Source organism: Myodes glareolus, chromosome 5 (assembly GCF_982192425.1).
Source record: "Myodes glareolus chromosome 5, mMyoGla1.1, whole genome shotgun sequence".
Classification (NCBI taxonomy): Eukaryota; Metazoa; Chordata; class Mammalia; order Rodentia; family Cricetidae; genus Myodes; species Myodes glareolus.
Window position 1 is genome coordinate 94,050,323 of NC_142030.1, and position 19,002 is coordinate 94,069,324.

The 19,002-nt window shown below is 41.4% G+C and overlaps 1 protein-coding gene across 1 annotated transcript in view; it reads right to left on the minus strand.

Annotated features, from left to right (window-relative positions):
* The window catches only part of Thsd7b (thrombospondin type 1 domain containing 7B), an 878,050-nt gene that overhangs the window by 9,944 nt on the left and 849,104 nt on the right, over positions 1 to 19,002 (minus strand). The window contains exons 21-26 of the mRNA XM_048430634.3: positions 13,067 to 13,212; positions 8,744 to 8,903; positions 7,522 to 7,695; positions 7,323 to 7,418; positions 4,973 to 5,055; positions 2,620 to 2,812 (exon numbers count right to left, since the gene is read on the minus strand). Coding sequence (XP_048286591.3) covers positions 2,620 to 2,812; positions 4,973 to 5,055; positions 7,323 to 7,418; positions 7,522 to 7,695; positions 8,744 to 8,903; positions 13,067 to 13,212 — 852 coding nt within the window. The remainder of the gene's footprint in view (positions 1 to 2,619; positions 2,813 to 4,972; positions 5,056 to 7,322; positions 7,419 to 7,521; positions 7,696 to 8,743; positions 8,904 to 13,066; positions 13,213 to 19,002) is intronic.

Here is a 19,002-nt window from a genome sequence, read left to right on the forward strand (position 1 = left end):
ATGTTGTAAATAGTGTAGTTTCTGTGTGATTATGTCATGGTCTGGGCATCCAGGAATGAACAAGCTGCCACCCCCAGCAAACATAACAGAATAGTGAATAGGCTTAAAGTTCAAACTATTTTAAGGACTGTGGGGTGAAAATGTCCTTCACTTTTTCTCATGGGAGCTACCCCTGATCCCTGCATCTGTGAATCTTTTCAATCTTGATGTACATATGCAGACATCTGAGTGCACACATGCACACACCCAAACATTAAAAAGTGTGTAATGGTTTACTTGCTAACTCTGTTTCTCATTAGTCTCTATAGGTTGGTGATAGTCCTAGGTCACAGAAGCAGGTTTATCTCATTTCAGTGTGTTTATGAGATACATCACACAGTTGAACTATGGTTATGTTTTTATAATATTCCTTTTATGGGCATCTCAGTTGCCTCTCCTCACTTGTTAAAATAAGCAGTCATGTACTGGGAAGCATTTGCATTCTTGTGTGAATGTATGTGCAGGATGGTGTGTTTAGAGAGAAATTCCAGATCAAAATGTGTGGCAGCTCGATATAGTATGTCAGCCTCAGTGTCCCCTGAGGGACTGTTTCAGACTATGCTCTCACTTAATACATAGCATATATAATATTATAATAATATATTATATATGATGTAATATATTGTACAATAATACTCTTAGAACCTAACAGTTGTTCCAAACTGACTAGGCTAAAAAGCCATTTTGGGGAGATTGTTCTATGGTTACAGCACTTGCCACACAAGTATAAAGACTGGAGTCCCCACACCCAGAACTCATGGAGAAGCCAGGCAGGCATGGTGACCTGACTGTAATCCCAGTGTATGAGAGCCATAGCTGGGAGAGCCTCAGAGCACGCTGGGTAGACAGGATAGCTGACTTGGCAAACTCCAGGCTCAACTGAGAGCCACTGCCTCAGTATACTTGGTGGAGAGCAAAGGAGGAAAACACCTGAGGACAACCTTGGGCCTCCATACACATGGTGCACACAAATACATGTGCATTCACGCAAGCACATGTGCCATACCACATGAAAACATGTACGGATACATGCAGGCACAACACAAACAAACACATGCAAAAATGCTGATATGCCTACATATAGATCTACATATATGTGTATATATGCACATATGCAGACATATATTGTCTACATACCCTCACATGTGTGTCTGCATATACATTTTTGAATGTGTTTAGACACCTTCATGCATGTATATATGCATGCTCATTTTTAAAATTTATCCATCCATCAACACATATGCCTGTTTATCCCAACTGTGACCTTATTATAATTATCTTCCTGAAGTTGCATGTGTCATGGATGAAAAGTCTACATGGCATTCCCCCCCCATTTAAATCTGCCCTCACTTTGCTGTTAAAACTGAGGTTTTAATAGCAACTGAGCACATAAGGAACCAAAGTAAAATGTGATGCTTGTTCTGAGGAGTCAGAGCACAGACCTGTTTTCCCATTGGGTTGAGCATCTTTGCAACTGGACTCCGAATTTTCCCTTCATTTAAAAGTACCACCAGGGAAATTTTATTATGAACCAAGGCCTCAGTCCAGGAGGAAAGTTTCTAGGGTCCATCTGTCCGAGGTTTGTCTGTCTTTCCCTTCCCATTACTTGTCAGTTATGTGGCTTTGCCTTGTGGTTGGAAGTGTTTCAATTTGGAAAAGAAGTTAGTGTGAGAAGCATAGAGATGCCTGCACACTTGGCAAAGTGGCACATAGAGTCTTAGTTACCTGCATCTGGAAGTGACATCACCCTTATCACTTTCTGGTATGATCCTGGTGAAATTACCTGGCGCTGCTAATTTTGGTTTTCTTAATCTCTCCACCAAAGCTGATAATATGTCCTTAGCTTGCAAGTATGTAATGAGATTACTCATGGCAGGAGAGCAGACACTCTGATGGCAGACAGCACATTTTCTTTCCTGTCTATAAAAAGCACCCATCTCCGAGCCCTAGAGCCTGGATGCTTGTCCTTGCCCACGACAATCCTGCAAAGTGGGTTTCCCTATACTGATTCTATAGGTAAAGGAACAGAGGCAGAGGGGCTATGAGGTCATACTTGTTGAAAGCAGGTGGTTGAAGCCACAGTGTCTGAAAAGTTTGCTTATCTTAGAAACTGGGTCTCCTTACCATTTCCCCAGTGTCTCTAAACCCACAGTAGGTCTATGGGTATTTCCTGTAAGTTTCTGTGATTCGATTCCAATTTCCCCTTTAATTTCATTTAAATGCACAAATCCAGTTATAGAAGCAGTAACAATTTACAATTAGAAGACATTTTCCCAAGATACTACTTGGTGTATTAACTCACTACCTCATAGACTGTGATTGGCAGACTAATAAGCTTCCATGAGAGCACTTTATGCTTACATGGGCGTGTGCACTGCAAAACACTCAAATCTGAGAAACCTTGAGCTGAACGACTGCTTTGTCCTCCCTCCCTCCCTCCCTCCCTTCCTCCCTCCCTCTCTTCCTCCCTCCCTCCTTTCTTCCTTTGTTCCCACCTTCCATTCTTTCCACAGTGAGAGATGGCCACACTATGAGTTCACTGGGAAAAATTTGCATCCCTTATTCACAGTGGACACACACCTGGGTCAAGAGGTTGAAGAGACCAGCCTTTAAAAATGTCATGTATTTTGGAATTCACAGGTCTGTTTTTCCCGGGAAGGTTTTTCACATCAGCTTTCTTGTCCTCGGAACCGGGGACCTTCATGCAGTAATCCAGGAAACCACTCGATCTCATTATCTCTGTGTACCCCTTCTCACAGCCACAGACTCCACCCTACAGCACAGAGAATACGTTTGCGGTCACACAGGAGTTGTGCAAATGAATCAAGAAGAATTCAAACACCAGTGAAATCCCTTAATCTTTGCCTTTGATATGTCCTGGAAAGGTGGGGGTTTCAACAATTGAGTGGCCAGTGGGATAGGGCTCAAATGTGTAATTCATCTCTCTGGATCCCAATATCAACGCTAAATAACTTGTGAGTTTTCTAACGTGCTTGTCATTTGGACACTTTCCAAACGGGACATCATAGTTATCATAGCGCTTTGAGAATAAGGTGCATTGATATGCTGTTTATGGCATTTCATCACGTTTTCATCTTCACCTACCCCTCACTGGTTTCAGATGACTGCCCACAGGTTCCAGTTTCTCTCCCTTACTGCAAAGGAAAGTCACAAGTGTGTGCACATGTTTTATTTGAATTAGGTGATGGTGAGCTGTCAGCTGTCATTATCCTGGATGCTAGATGTCTTTATTGCCTCGGACTGTTGGTGATTAACTAGTCGTGACTTTCTTTCTGCTCCTAGGAGGGAGGACCAGGTGGAGGAAAGACACTCTACTGAAATCACAGTTAAAGAAACGATGCCCTCCCCATTACTCTTCATTGTAGTAACTGCAGAGCTACACGATAGCACATCTCTACTTGACATTATGACGATGCGTCCTTTATATTTGCTTCTGAGTTTCTGGTCGCTTTCCCGTGTAATGAGTGTCTCTGACAGGCTGGCTGTGATGAGCAATGATAGGCAAGGGTTCCTATCTGTCTTGGGAAGTGACTTGGAAAATAATTTCTCTTAGTCCAACAGACAGCAGAAAATCAGAGCGAAGGAAAGGGGTGTGGTTGTCAGTCTCTATGACTCTGCCATTATGGCTCCTTATGTACAATTCACCTTCTGGTATTTTCTGAACAGATCTCCGCCTCTTCTGGCCATTTAGAACAATCCCCATCCAGCAGCTAGTCTTTCTGGGATCATCAGTTGTTGACTAAATTTGATTTTAAGGAGCAATAGCCACTAAAGCTGAATAAAGCACCTTAATGCCCTACGAAAGGACAGATGGCAGCCAGAGAAGCAAGTGCGGGAACTGCCCACAGTTCGGTGCGCAACAAAGCTATAAGAATGCCATGTCCTTTCAATGATGGACGTTATCATATGGCGGTATTACTGAGACATATTTCCAAGATGAATCTCTATTGTTAGTCTGAGAGAAGAGCTGTATCCAGATAGTTGTATGTGACAAGGGTTTAAGGAAGAGGTATTTATGTTTTATTAACATGAATATTCATAAGGCTGGGTAAAGACAACTTATATTTTGCAAACATTGTCAGCCCAAAAGAATTTATTTCTTCCCTTTTTGGTTTCTAGTTTCTGCAATCCTACCCACCTCTTTACTGTGGTAAAGAATTAACCCACCTTGAAGTAGGAGAGTCATAAAATATGACTGAGTGCCTAAATTACTTTCATTGAATTGCTTTTCAGGATACACACACTACAGGAAGAAGCCTGCCTCTTTAAGATAGGCAACACAGCTTTAAAATACTATATATGCATTGCAACTAGTTAGAGCCACTAATTACAATACAGTGAATATTTGACATCAGTTCACAAGCAGAAGTGTGTGGAAGGAATGGGGGAGAAAACAAAAACCCTGCATGAAAGAAAATCCAAACAGATATATGCATGCACATACATGCTCACCACGCACAGATAGACAGACAGACAGACAGACAGACACACACACACACACACACACACACACAAGCATGTTTTTTTTCAGCTGTGATCACTAACCTATTTTCAGCAAACTAAAGCTTTCCTCACCCTATAAACACTGAAATGTAACAAATTTTGCAAAATACTTTTTTTATCAAACATGAACAGACTGAAAATTTCAAATAAGCTCAGTTGCCTGAAAGGCTAAAAATAGAATGCATCAATTAAGTAAAGCAGTTATTGGTAGATGGAGCAACAATTCAATAGTTTGAGGGCAGATTTCTTAAACTGCAGTCTTGACCATAGTTGCTATCTCGCCACATACCTCTAGATGGCAATATAAGCATGTAAAATGACTCCTCACTGAAGCGACGGAGCACACCACACTACATATAAATAACACTGAAATTATAATGCCTGTAGGGGAGCCGAGCATGTGACTCACCTGTGTGCAGTATGAGAAAGGTTTTCTGCAAGCTGGTGTGCATTGCCGAACAGCAGCAGGGCGTGCCTGAGGGGAGCAGCCGCCTGCAAAGGAAAGATCACTGTTATTTGCGGATTTATCTGTGATAACCATATTTAAAAGTTTGATTTCCCCTTCCTACTGGGGGCATAGTTATTATTGTTGGCATCATTATTATTCTATCATGGATTAAATGTATATGTCAGTCTCATGCTAAACCCTGTCTTATTAATCACTCTTAAGATGTGCCTAAAGTGAGACGTTTAGACTTTTTCCATGTTCATTGGGATCAAGAGTCTATCAGTTGTCTATAATTGAGGGCAGAGCCTGTGTGCACCCGGATCAGTACAAGAATCAGTGAAATCTCTATTTAGGTTCAAGAGCAGCAAACACAGCTGCTTAGAGACTTATTCCGTGTAGATATTTCTCCAGTTCCTGGATGAGCCAGCTAGGCACTAACTAGGCTGATTCCAAAGGCCAAGTGCTGGCACTAACTAGGCTGATTCCAAAGGCCAAGTAAAAGAATACCACTGTTGCCCCATGGGTCACATTGCTAAGCACCGTGGCAAGGATTTTTATATGGACCAGGCCTAATGAACATACACAGTCACCTAGGACCTCCCGGTCAACATGTGTGTAGAATCAAACGCATGAAGTCTAGGATGGACGATCTGATACAATCACTTATGCAGGGTTATCTAAGTACTGGGGTTAAAGAAGAGTGTGAGGTGTGGCTAAAACCAGGTACCGCACTGGTTTTGCCTTCCTTGATTCAAAGTGGTAATAGACATGAAATAGTTTGGAGATAATTAGATTGAAAAGTTGATGCACTTAAGGGCGGTGTTTAAACTCTATTCTTATGATGTCAGTCGAATTTACAGGCTCTAGTCTTTGCAGTGTAGTAATTGTCAACCAATTACACGTTATGGGGTGGCAGCCAGCAAAAAGGCTTCAGACTCGAGGCTATGAAGGAAGAGTCAGGCTTAGACATTACCTGGGCATGAAGCATCCAAATTGCCACTATTGTTTATGGAAAACAAAAAACAAATAACAAACACCAAAGTCAAAAAAACCAAAACAAAATATAAAACCCACTGCAATCTAAAGGTAGCACCTGGAGTTGAAACTGGCCATGTGGAGGTCTGTGGTGATGGTCACCCAGCACCTCTCTATTTCTCCGTTATGTCTGGGGACAGGGCATCCAGTCTTCAGACTGATGGCCTCCGGGCTGGATTACTACAAGTCATACCCATGACAGGGCATGGTTTTTAAGCTTTAAGAATGAAGGTAGGCTCTAGACGTATTTATCAGTTGATGCCAATGGCCCCAGCTCTCTTGTCTGATGGCCTCATGCCGTGCACTGAGAAGGTTCACTGGGCCTGCATAGCCTTCACCACGGTGCCAGCAAGGTTTTGGCTCCCTGTGGAGTAGGAGGTCTTCTTTTGGTTCCTGGCTAGGCCTGCTTAAAGAGTACTTAGTTTTATCAGCTTGCAAAACGGAAAAGTAGCTCAAAATAAATTACTGCATGGCTTAAACTATGGATTAATACCAATAATGTAAAGGCATATAAACAGGATAAAGGAGGGGGTTTGAGTCTCTTTTGCTGCTTGCCTCTTCCAGCCTCGCATAAGCTGTTTGTCAGTTGCACTACTAAAGTAAAATCAATGTCGATTTAATTTGCTTTGACAAGAAGACATCAAAAAATCTTTAAAATTATTGAGAAAACCATTTGTACAATCAAATTGTACCCTCTTTTAAGAATAAGGAATCTTTCCTGCAGACTCTTTTCAGGCATTAAGTAATTGCCCTAACCAGGGAAACACTCAAAATCAGCCTGCCGTGGGTAGACACCAGCATCCATAGCATCTACAGTTTTTTCTTTGCATCATTAAGGTCAAAACATTTCAATCTGAAAATTGTGTGTTTATCAGCTCTGCTAATTTGTGTTGCAGAGGGGAGTGGGGTGGAGCCTGTGGGCCGGTACCTGATGCTGAGTGGGCTCCTCTTGGTGATCACAGAGATGGCACATGCTCCTGCCCTTTAGAGATGACCATCTTAAACTAGAACACCTCTTCCTTAGATTTACATGTGATCATGAATTTAGGACTGTTTTTGTTGTGGTTCATCTGATCTGCTTGGTTTATATGCTTTATAAGTCTTCACATAGAATGGTTGACTTCAAAAACATGAGTGAGGTCTGATGAAAACCATTCAAGAAGACCATCTAAGCCATCTGCTCTTCAACCTTACTTCAATTTGTAAGGGAATTCCTCAACTGAAGCACACCATGAGGCCATCCTGACGGCTCTGTGCAGACCTTAGGAAGGAATACCTGTGACGTTAAGGCCATCGGAACGCTGGCACCACACAGTCCGTTCATTATTGTTCCAAAGACTCGCTTTCCATGTGTAGTGATAACATTTGCCACCTGAAAGTGAACATGGAAACAATGAGTGTATCACACCTCTCTCACCAACACAAGATGCTTCAAAGCATCTGAGCTGAAGTACGGAAAAAAATGGCCTCGTTACCTGTGCAAGGTCGTGTTTCTAGAACCTGTTGGGGGCAGCTGTCTTGATTCTCAAAGGACTGGATTATGAATGTCCTTGACCTGGATTGGCGGCCCGTGGTCTCCAAGCTTCTCCCTTCGATGCAGGTTAACTCACACTTGCTCCACTCCGACCACTGGGTTATGTGGCAGTCTCCTGGATAGTCACATGGTGCAGGGCAGGGGACACATTGTGAAAGCAGACACTGACATCAGAGACACGGGGCATAGAAGGGGGCGTGTGGTGGAGGTACAGGGACATGGGAGGCTCCAAATAGTGATGGATTTTCAGTCTGAAAGTACTATTATTGGTGAAATAATTTACGGCTCACTCTAGTTTAGAAGATAGTGCAAAAATCAGATTGTCATCACACTGCTTCAAGTCATAGTCATAACGACTCCAGGTTATAGTGGGGCAGCTAGAGGGAAGGTGGGAAGGATCTGGGAGAAGTCGGGAGAGGGACAACTGCAACCAGAATATACTGTATGAAAAAAAAAAAACAAGGATCAGCATAACATTGTAAAATGGATGTGCATAGAAGCCGTGGAAAAAATGACAAATAAGTCATTGAAATGAGATATTTTGCCTGAAGAACTTAAGTACACTATGCATAGGCATATTTACTTGTAAATGTAAACACATGGAGTAGACACAGGGCACATAAATATAAATATTTGCCTGTGAATGATGTACACTTAAATGTATATGTGCACATGTAACATGTCAATGCACGTATGTATACACATACCATATTGTAAGGAAATATTGCAAAACTTTAAAATATTCAACGCAAATTACTGCATTGTTAGTATTAAAGTAATCATTTTATGTTTCTAGTGATGACCTTCACGTCTACACAGAACCTGAGTTTTTACAGAAACCTGACAAGCTTCTTGCCTCACTCCTGCCATGCAACTGGGGGACATTGCTTGGTCTACCTGTTACCTAGATGCTGGGTCCATTGCTCAGAGCGGTCAGTGAGATGAGATCAGATGCTAGCTTAGTTTTGTTTCTGAGGCCAGCACTGTTTTTGCCTTACTCTATATCTTTCAAAATGTTACCATGCTCAAAATTCAAATGCATTAAATCAAATAAATAATTCAATATTGATAGGATAGAGCTTTTCGAGAGGAAGAAACCCAAGGTAAATAAAACATAAACAAGATCACCATGCAGGGCGCTGCTCTTTAGGGCGACTGCACACCTGGGCAAGGCACGGAGCACAGCTGCTTCAGGACTCCTTCTTGGAAGGGTACTTCTCCACACAGGGCATCCTCCACATGGACAGCTGTGTGGGATATTGAGCCATTGTGGACTACACAGGAAAAGCTGCGTACCTGCATGCCTTCCCCACAGTCTCCGCCCTGAGAGAAGAAAGGATGCTCTCAGAATTAACCAGATCGAATTTCAGAGTTTGGGTTCCCAAGGAAACCCCAAAGACACACAGCAGCTTCTTTCCCTTTGGAATTCCCTCTCTGTGGTAGACAATCTCTAAACTTCTGGGGCTGACAGAGAAAGTGACGTAGAAATACAGGCACAAGTTTCATTTTTTTTTTTTATGCCACCACAGTAAGGTCATTCTGGGACTTGGGCAGAATTGATAAAGCGGGAAAAACTGCATAATTTGTCTCCAGGTATGGAAGAACATAGTCTGATCTATAACCCCTTACTAGAGAACACACACAGTCCTAGAGTATGAATCTCCCTTTTATTCTTCCTCATTTCTTCCTTTGCAGAATCCGGGCCTTACTCACACAGATCAGGTTGGGATTCAGCTAAAACTCTTGATTTTTCCCTGTTGCTGTGTTGGAGTGATTGTTCCAGTTTGACTACTGTACTAATGCGTTTTGAGGATGCTTCATGCTAGTGTCACTCAGGAAGCTGGACAACGAGGGAAATCCATCCAGTGCCTCATCGACACAGACATGAAGAATTAAAAGGCATGGTGGGTACCGCACTCAACCATCTGCTGATGGAAATTTTCCTACTTGAAGGTTTTGGCAGCAACTCATGAGACAGGACTTTAGTTAGGTGTTTGTATTTCAAAAAGAAGTTCTTTGGAGATTTGGATGACTTCAACTGACAGCTACATTTCCTCTCACGTACCTAGGAAGCAAAGCTGGAGGCAAAGCTTTGATGTTAAGGAGGTGCTGAGTCTGGACGTCAGTGGGGAGGATCAGACAGGACTGAAGGGGAAGAGGAGGGAAGACAAACCCAGGGTGATGCATTACCCTGTGCTGCAAACAACCACAGACACGTCTTGGTTGCTCATAACGGCTTCTAGATGTGCCATCCCATGCCTCGGTGCTACTCATAAAAGATGAAGGACAAGGTGGGGGAGGCATTTAGAATGCCAGAACACCCCCCCAATCCTGTTCTAATTGATAAACACCCATTCTGGCATCAATTTTCCTATAAAACCAAGTTGAATTTGTGTCAACTAAGTCCAAAAACTGGTAGAGAGTTAGTTTTCTATTTCCTTTTGCTATTGTGGTTACTCTGTATCTGTGGAGAGAGAGAGAGAGAGAGAGAGAGAGAGAGAGAGAGAGAGAGAGAGAGAGAGAGAGTATCTCTTCATTAGATGATAGTCTGACAGCCCTCTACATAGAAACCTGGGTTTCATCTCTTTCTTGGTCTTTCCTGTCTACAGAGGATAGGTATTGTCCTTTCTGGACCCTGGAGATGCTGCAGCTATTGCAGAAGCAGGAGTGCAAAAAGACAAAACTGTCAGTTAAAGTAGTGAAGATACTGATCCTGGGCATGGAATAGGTGTTCTATCCACTCACAAGCCAGCTGGCGGCACTAGTCAAGTACGATGGTACAGGCTTGCCAGGCTTGTGGGCATCGAGGGAGCTCATGGGTGGCTGCTGGAGAAGCAAGATGGCACAGACTACCAGCTTGGGGGCTCTCTACATACAGGACAAGCCGAGACTGAGGACATTCAGGAGTGAAGTTTCAGTTAGCTGCTGTTAACTCTGATCCAAAAAGCATCAAATGGGAAGTTTCAGAAACAAACAGCTTAGGTGTTTAAGTGCATGCCATTCTGAAGAACACGATAAAACATTTCACTCCTTATCCCCTGCAGGATCTTTCAAGTGTATCTTTTGAGTGTATATTGTACTACTTGTTCTAATTCATTATAGTTACTATTATTTCAGTGCATCCAGGTTAGAAGTAAACTTTATTAAAAACTTAATTATATCTATTGCTGTATGGAAAAGTAAGCTAAATATTAGGTTCAGTATTATATGATTTCATGCATCCTCTGGAGACCTTGGAATGTATCTGTCATTCAAGATAAGAGCCCCCCCCAACACACACACAAAAGACAGTGAAAAGAAGTCAACTGGCAAAACGAATGAAATGTTTAGTTTGGGTGAATCCAAATTTTAAATCCAAAGTGTAAAACATGGGAGGCAGTACACAAATTGGAATACCACACACTTTCTTAGAAAAAAAAACATAAGAGAAATTATAGTTGGTTGATTTAGCATAGTCTCTCATAAAGAAGGCTACTCTAATAAAATGCCTTCCTTTTGCCTAGTAATTTATAAGTGATGGGCATGCACTCCTCGAGCGAGTCTGAGATGTTCAACACCACAGTGCCAGTATGTACTCATTATGGATAGAACTCCTGCATGTTTTGGGGGCCAAGGGCAGGTGCCTCAGGCCTTCTCTCGTGAGGCTAGACCCTTCCAAGCCCCTCCTACTGATGTCATTCTCCTCTCACATTACTGGCCAGTCTTCAGCATAAGAGTTAGGAAGAGCCCAAACACACCATGGCAAAGGTGGGTTAGCCCTAAATGCATTTTTGTAGAGAAGAAGTTTAAAATCAATCCCCAGTATAACATTCAAAACAAATGTTCTAGTAAAAAGTCACTGTCTAAAATGGCAAATAACAAGAATAAACTGAATTTCCTTTTCGGTGGGGACTGCTTCTTCACAACTTAACATCCGGATGATGGCTTTGCTGACTTTGCTGGGTGCATTTTTGCGGATGAGCATGAGGACTTTGTGCACTTGGAGACAAGTCTAAAGATGCTGCAGCGGATATAGGCTTTGAAAGTCCTGACACCGCCAACTGACGGGAGGAATGGAGGAGAGTTTCTTTTTGACAGTCCATCAGGCCGCTTGTGTAGCTGTGCAGAAAACGAGCCCGCACTGGGGATCATCTTAAAACCCAAGGCAAACAGTGGTAGGCTCCCACTGTGTATCCTGGGATCAGCCCACATTCATCCTTAATCTGTTATACTTTTAAGAACAGCGCCCACATGAAGAGAAATCAGCATCAGACTGACAATTCCATTCATGAATCAAGCGCTTTCTTGTACAGAATTTATGCACTACAGTCTGAACGTCGACCCCAGCTCCTGAGAGCAAGATGGTAAACAGGGAACATTCCCTCACCCACCCTCATGGCCCTGATCTGCAGTGGGGTTTCATTTACACTGAATTTTCGACTCGATGTGAACAGATGACACTAATAAACATAACTATAGTTTCTATCAAATGTTTAGTACCAAATGCGATTCATTGAGCTCTTAATTTATTTGATACTGCGCTAAGTATCTCATATCCTTAGACAAGTAGAGAAGGTTTGACTGCTTAGGGCTGTTGGGTTATTTCTGAATGCATCAATCAGCACGAGTCCACAAACAACAACAAAAGGATTACTGAACAAATGTGCCACATAATTTTGTTCCTCTGAGACTTATAAAGACACATGGGCATTTAATTTCTGCACTATTACAAAGCCACACAACACAACCATTTTGACGGGGGCACTGAACATCTTTATAAGAATACTCTGAAGATTTCTTGATGTGTAATCAAAGTTATCGTTGCCTAATTAAAATAAGCTTCTGTGTATGAACTGAAGGATAAACTGCTAAAAGACAGAAATAAAATCAATGCACCTTTTTCTTAAGCCAGACGCTGGCAAGAGCAAGCAGTCGATGACCAAGCACATGCTCAGTGTCTGAAACATACTGTCAAGTCACCAGGCATTTATGTTTCAGGCCAATAAATAGTAATTATTAAGAAAAGGGCTGTAACCTTGGCTCATGTAAGAAGGCTAGAATATAGCTTCCATCCTCTTTTCATCTCCTACCCATAAGCAAGGAATTGTCAATGCCAAGAGTTAACGTTTAAGAAACACAATCCAAAGCAAGCTGTGCATTTCCAGAGTCAGGGTTTTTGCTTAATTAAAAAAAAATTTCTTTGATATTCCCAACAAGCAAATGAAAAAAAAAAAAGCATAGAATTCTTGAGGATGCCAAAGAGATCGGCAGTTCTGTGACCCAGCTTGTTATAATCAGTGCCTAATGAATGACTGTTTACTCTCCTGGCAGTGTAACTCTGTGTGAAACAAACTCACTTGCTTGCCTTTTTACATGTTCTCTATTGTGTTAAAAATAGCATGTGCCCAGAACCTGGTGCTGTGTAATTTATTCAGTCATTCTATTTGATGAGACAAGTGCTCTGCACATACTGAGAAGCATTCTCTAAGTGTCATTGCATGACTTACCTCCAATTTACAGGCAGACCAGTTGCCAAGGACCCAGCTATAGCAGGGCATCACTGGGCAGGGCTTCTGCTGGGTGAGCTCTGTGGGGCATTGCCGTCCTTCTCCTTGGGTGGGCATAATGATAAATCGACTCCGGCTCATTCGACCTAAAGTAACGAGGGAGGTGTCAGTTATTGGTTAGCATCTGGCTCAGAAATGGAGGGAAGAACATGTGTAAGTCTACATTCTATGGCATTGAGCTCTGTCCCGCACCTCACCTTCCGGTTTCTGCCATTGCAATTTAGATTTTGAGAGAGACATAAACTATCTCAAAATTGATGTTTCAAATGATCTGAAATTATCCCCATCTTCTACGTTAGTCTGAGCTTTGCATCTCTGTCAAACAGGTTGATTTTGTCAATCCTACAATGCCAATTTCCTTAACAAATGTTTATTTATTAAGCTTTATTGTGATCAAGGCTTCTTGCTGTGCATTAGCTGTAGGGATAAAATTGTCATGCATACCCTCTGCCTCCAACAGGGGGTACAAATATTAAACACAAATAGAGAAAGTTGCATGTTTTGGTCCAGTAAGTTCCAAAACAATGAGGTACAAATGCCACATAAGTGGCTACTCTAAGACATTCCACAGGATGGTCACACCTTGAGCTCTGTACAGTTTTCCCCCAGTTAATTCAACAAGATCAATTTTCCTAGAGATTGTGGGACCATTTCTTCCTTCACCGAGCACAAGAGAAAAATTGTGCGTTGACTTATGTGGAGAAACCAACGATACTTCAAAAACATATATTCTAAGAGAGGTACTCCATGCCACAGTTAGAGGAAAGGGTGGGTTAAGCGTGGCAGAGGAAATGATGTCTCCTCATGACACAGCAGCTCTTTCAAGACGAGTCCAAAAGAGCAGCGGATGGAGTGAGCCAAGCTCTTCAATTGATCCTCCCATATTTTCACAGCCCCTTCATTCCTGTTTTTTCTTACTGATGAGTATGGGACACATTTAGTTCAATTATTGCTCTAAGATTTATCTTATTTATGAATATGATATAGTTTCTTTGTTACAAAGTGAATCATGTTAGTGTATTGGACACATGTTAAAGAAAGTCAGAGTTTTATGCATACCCACCCCCGTGCCCCATGCCAGAAGGAATCAGAGAGGATTTTCTTAAAATGTTGAACTTGAAACAGAAAAGCACTACACAGATGTGGAATGAGAAGAGTGCCGTGCACAGGGCTGCAAGAGATGTCTCCAGCTGAAGGACAGAAGAGACGTCTCCAGCTGGAGGATAGAAGCTAATCTAAGGACCTGACAGCAACCGCAGGGCTAGAACAGTGGCGAGGACAAGAAGATCTAGAGAAAATTCTGTGGTCTTTCAGTAGATGTGAAATACCCTATGTGTCTCTCCGACGATAAATAGAATTGTGTTTTCATAGCATTAGTTTGAAAGACTCAGGGCAACATACTACCGCAGGACCGGATCAATTCCTGTCATTCACAGGACTTATTATCACAGACTTTAGTGATCAAGTAAATCTCTCGTTGAAGAAACTTGAAGAAAACCAGGAAGTTCCTGAGAATCTAAGTTCTTTAGTGGGTGAGTCCTGTTGCTAACATTGTATTCTCAATGCTTTAAGTACTAATTGAAAAGAGCACCAATTGAGGGGGCTGGGGGTGTAGCTGAGTGGTAGAACTTCATCCTAGCATGTGTGAGCCCTTAGCTTACCACAAAAGACAATGTCACTGAAAATCCCCTAAGGGTTATGTGTTTCATAATTTTTTTCATAATTTTTATAATTTCATAATTATAATTATGAATAATTATAATTAAATTTCCTAATTTTTATAAAATATCTACATCACATTATCAAGAATACATAATAATAAAATAATATTAAAGCACTTATTGAAGTGGTACCTTGACAATATTCTAAATGACTTATATGTACTGATTCACAATAGAACAATCTCAGAGAAAATTCCATTTGTCTGTCTTATGGGTGAGAAAAATAAATCCCAAAGCACTTAGGCTGGTTACCTAAAGTTAAGCACCAATCATGTGGAGAATTATGGTCATACCTAGGTTGTTTCAGCCATGCTATTGGGTTAAACAGCAAGATGTTAGGAGAGATAACTATAGAGGAAAGTCTTGGGAGACATCAGTGGAACTTCTGACAACAGACTGTGTTTGTGCTAATATGGGGATGCTGAATCACTATGCATCTTGAGCACAGAGCTCCTGCATATGCATTTGGACATTTCCCAGAACCATTAAAATCAAATTACAGTTCAGGCATCATTCATAAAATGTTGTCTATAGCCTATGAACATACTTGGCTCAAGATTTCATGTGAATTTTTGATCAACAACTCCTCAAAATTAAATTTTTTGTCTATTCTATTTGCCAAAAAAGTACATATTATCTAATACATTATAGCAACATTATTTTTTGGTTTTGTAATTATATTTACAATGTAATGATAAAAAGGCTGCATTTTATTATGACCAAATAACTCTGAGTTTGTTCTCAACTGGACGGTGCGTTGATGGCTAGTACTTTAGAATCATGTTATTCATTTCCATTCGAGTGACAGATATTTTCTGTTGTAGGTGAAAGCAAAGGAAATCTAATAAGTGCAAAAGAAAACATTATGATGTTATAGGTGATGCAAATGAAAAAGGATGAATAATAGGGAGGGAACTTTAGATGGGGAGAGAGATGGGGGAATAGGGTAGAGGAAGAGTCAGCGGAATGGCAAACATCAAGGATATTTGAAAAGGCCATGTGGAAACTCACTATTGTTGTACAAAGGAGTGGCAGGCTGTGTTCCCACCAGGATCCCGGCTCCCACACAGCTAGCTTTACACTCGGAATAATTACATGAAAACTGTATTCTTTTAAACACTGCCTGGCCCATTATCTGTAGAACTTATTGGCTAACTCTCTCATATTGATTCAACCCATTTCTAATAATCTGTGTCTCACCAGATTATTAGAAATAATAACAGGCTTACAGGGAAAGATTCAGCATGTCTGACCTGGCAGCTTCAGGGTGGGCGGCTCTCTGCCTCTTCTTCTTTCTCCCAGCATTCTGTTCTGTCTACTCCGCCCACCCACGGGCTGGCCTATCAAAAAGGCCAAGGCAGTCTCTTTATTAACCAATGAAAGTAACACATAGACAGAAGACCCTCTTCCATCACACTATCTTATCAGCTTCCCTCTCTCTTTTTCTCTCTCACACACACCTACACACATGTACACATGTGTGCATATGAACAATGTATTTATATTTATATAAAGTATTTAGTTGAAGTTAACTTACACAGGGGATAATGCTCCTCCCAGTACCCTAGGCTGTCAAATAGAAAGTTCAGTGCCAGATGTGAAATACCTTCCCTTGAGTTATTGATTAGGAAGGTCCTAGAAAACCCCAAATAATACTGATTTTTCTTAGTTGCTTGCTAGAACTTAATGGTAAGATCCTATGGCTAAAGATACTACACATGTTGGCTATAAAACATGGAGAAATCAAACTGGTACTGAGGAGGAAGCTTCCTCCTTGTTGATGAGTTTTTGTAGTACCAGGAGTTGTTCTGTTGTTGGCAGGGGGCTTAGGAAGAAAAGCACCAACAGCCTTACTCAAGCGCAACCACCGCTAACTACAATAATGACTTGTGTGGCAAGACAGTCTCTGGGGTGCAATAGTGGCATGAATGTTAAGGGGTTCACAACCACTCTCTGGTGGGATTTCCAGCTCATATCACAGGAGGAAACATAAACCTCATATTGCAAATCTTGCCAAGGACCCAGAGTTGGGGAACTCTCAGACCCTGTTTATTCTGCTAATCAGACACAGTAAATTCATGTATCTCCAACCATAGATCAGTTCATTTCTCATACCTCATTGATCAAGATGCCAAATTGATAGTGGTTAATGCTGAAACTCACAATTGATCAAAATGCTTTGAATAAATGTGGCTGGAGTGTTCAGTCTCAAATGAGACACCTATATTGCACTCTTCTGTAAGGCTCATGGACATAAGGGGAAGAATTAAGAAGATCATGACAGCCAGAAGTTAAGGGGCATCAGAATGAACCAGTGTTTTCTGGACACGATAAGAACTCAGAGCAGCAGAGGTGACTGATACAAGATCAAGCTAGTCAACATCTTAGCAGGGAGGGGAAGGGGCTCCTGAGCACCCCCAAGCTAAGGGGCTATGGATGGCTTCTAGGGGAGAAAGCTAGCTTTCTTTAAGGGTGTGTTCCCTGGTGGGGAACCAGCCCCAGTGAGAGCCCCAAACCATGTAGCTCAAATTGTCCTTGTGAATTGTAAAGTTAAATGGAGAAGATATGAGGTGAGGAGGTGGGGAGGTGGGAAGTGTTATGGGTATGCAGGGGTAAGTGACAAAACACACTGTATAAAGTTCTCAAAGAATTAGAAAAAGTATTACAAACAGTGATGATGTTATTGTTTGAACAATGAAAACTTCAGGGCAGTCATTGTGAGCACAGCCATTGGGCTGATCCTGTCTTTTGCTACCGAGATGCAAAGATAAGGTCTTCAAATGTGCCTGTCACTAGCAAGAAGAATATGGTAAATCTTTATTTAAAATTCCTTGCTATTCAAGGAATTTTCAGGTTCATCATAAATATTTCAGCAAAGATATGAAAGCGCGAACGGGCCTGGAGTATTTACAGGCTCCATTATGTCCCTTTTCTTTTTAAGCCAAGGATATTTTGGTTATATCAAATAGCCAATGTACCCTTATAATTAAAGTCTCATCAATTCTGAACTTTCAAATTAAAAAAGGAGCAGGAAAAAATGCAGATGGTACTCTGATGTGGACTTGGTCCTCCCAGCAGAGTGATACAGGGTTCTCAGGATCCATTTCATATTGGACAGAACCCTTAGCCTAGAAGAACCCTTAGAGTCAGATGCAGCAGAATTCTTGTTTGTGATTATGAATTTTGCAGGGGGAGGGAAAGTGTGTAAGATATGGTCAAACTACAGGCATTAGAAGTCAGTGGGGATGGAAGAAGATTTTAAAATGGCCAAGGGACAGTGGAGAGAAACTTGGGCCTGGAACCAGTTATCCATAGTTGGAAACAGTTCATTCAAATTAACAGCTAGAAAATGACATGACTCTCTGAAAGTAATTTGAGTCCTCTGAGCACGAATTTCCTGTCCTGTAAAATAAAACGAAGAATCAGGAAGGGCCTTATTATCTGAGGATAATTCAGGTTGGGGAAAATGTCATTTAGAAGTGAGTCTCTTTTAAATGGAAATGAAATTATTTTTAATAAGTACTAAAATGTTTAAATGGGATTCTTTTTCTGGAAACTAGAAACTTGTAACTGAGTTTATCCAATGTCGAGTGCCATACAGATCATAATTATGACTGTGTGCTCACCATCAGGATAAAGAATAGATCAACCGTGCAGGTTTCTTACATAAGTTCCTGATTATACTATGAAAATCCATTTTCCATGACTGGTACTTGTAGCACGATCATAACGTCTTTGATCTTTCAGTCACTTTTCACGCCTTGGCCTCCTTTGACTCTTCCGTGTGAAGACCAGTCCTTTTAATAATTCATTTGCTGTGGGTCCCCATTCCGCCTATACCTGGTGATTGATTAACACATTCCCTGACCAATGGTAGAATGGCATGCTGACAGAGGAAACCTGTGGGAGGAGCATGGCTTGAGAAGCTCATGAGCATCTTGATGTTATGCGGCATAGAGAGTCCTAGAGACCCATATCAAAAGACTTGGGTGCGAAACATTCAGATGATGAGAATGAGCTAGCTGTATCTCACACTGTATACGAACATCTCAGAGTGGTGTCTAATAAATACTCTACACTTGTTCGAGTGTTTACGTTTTGAACTTTTGAGATTATAATTAAATTCTTTTTTCTCTTTCCTCCCTTCAAACCTTT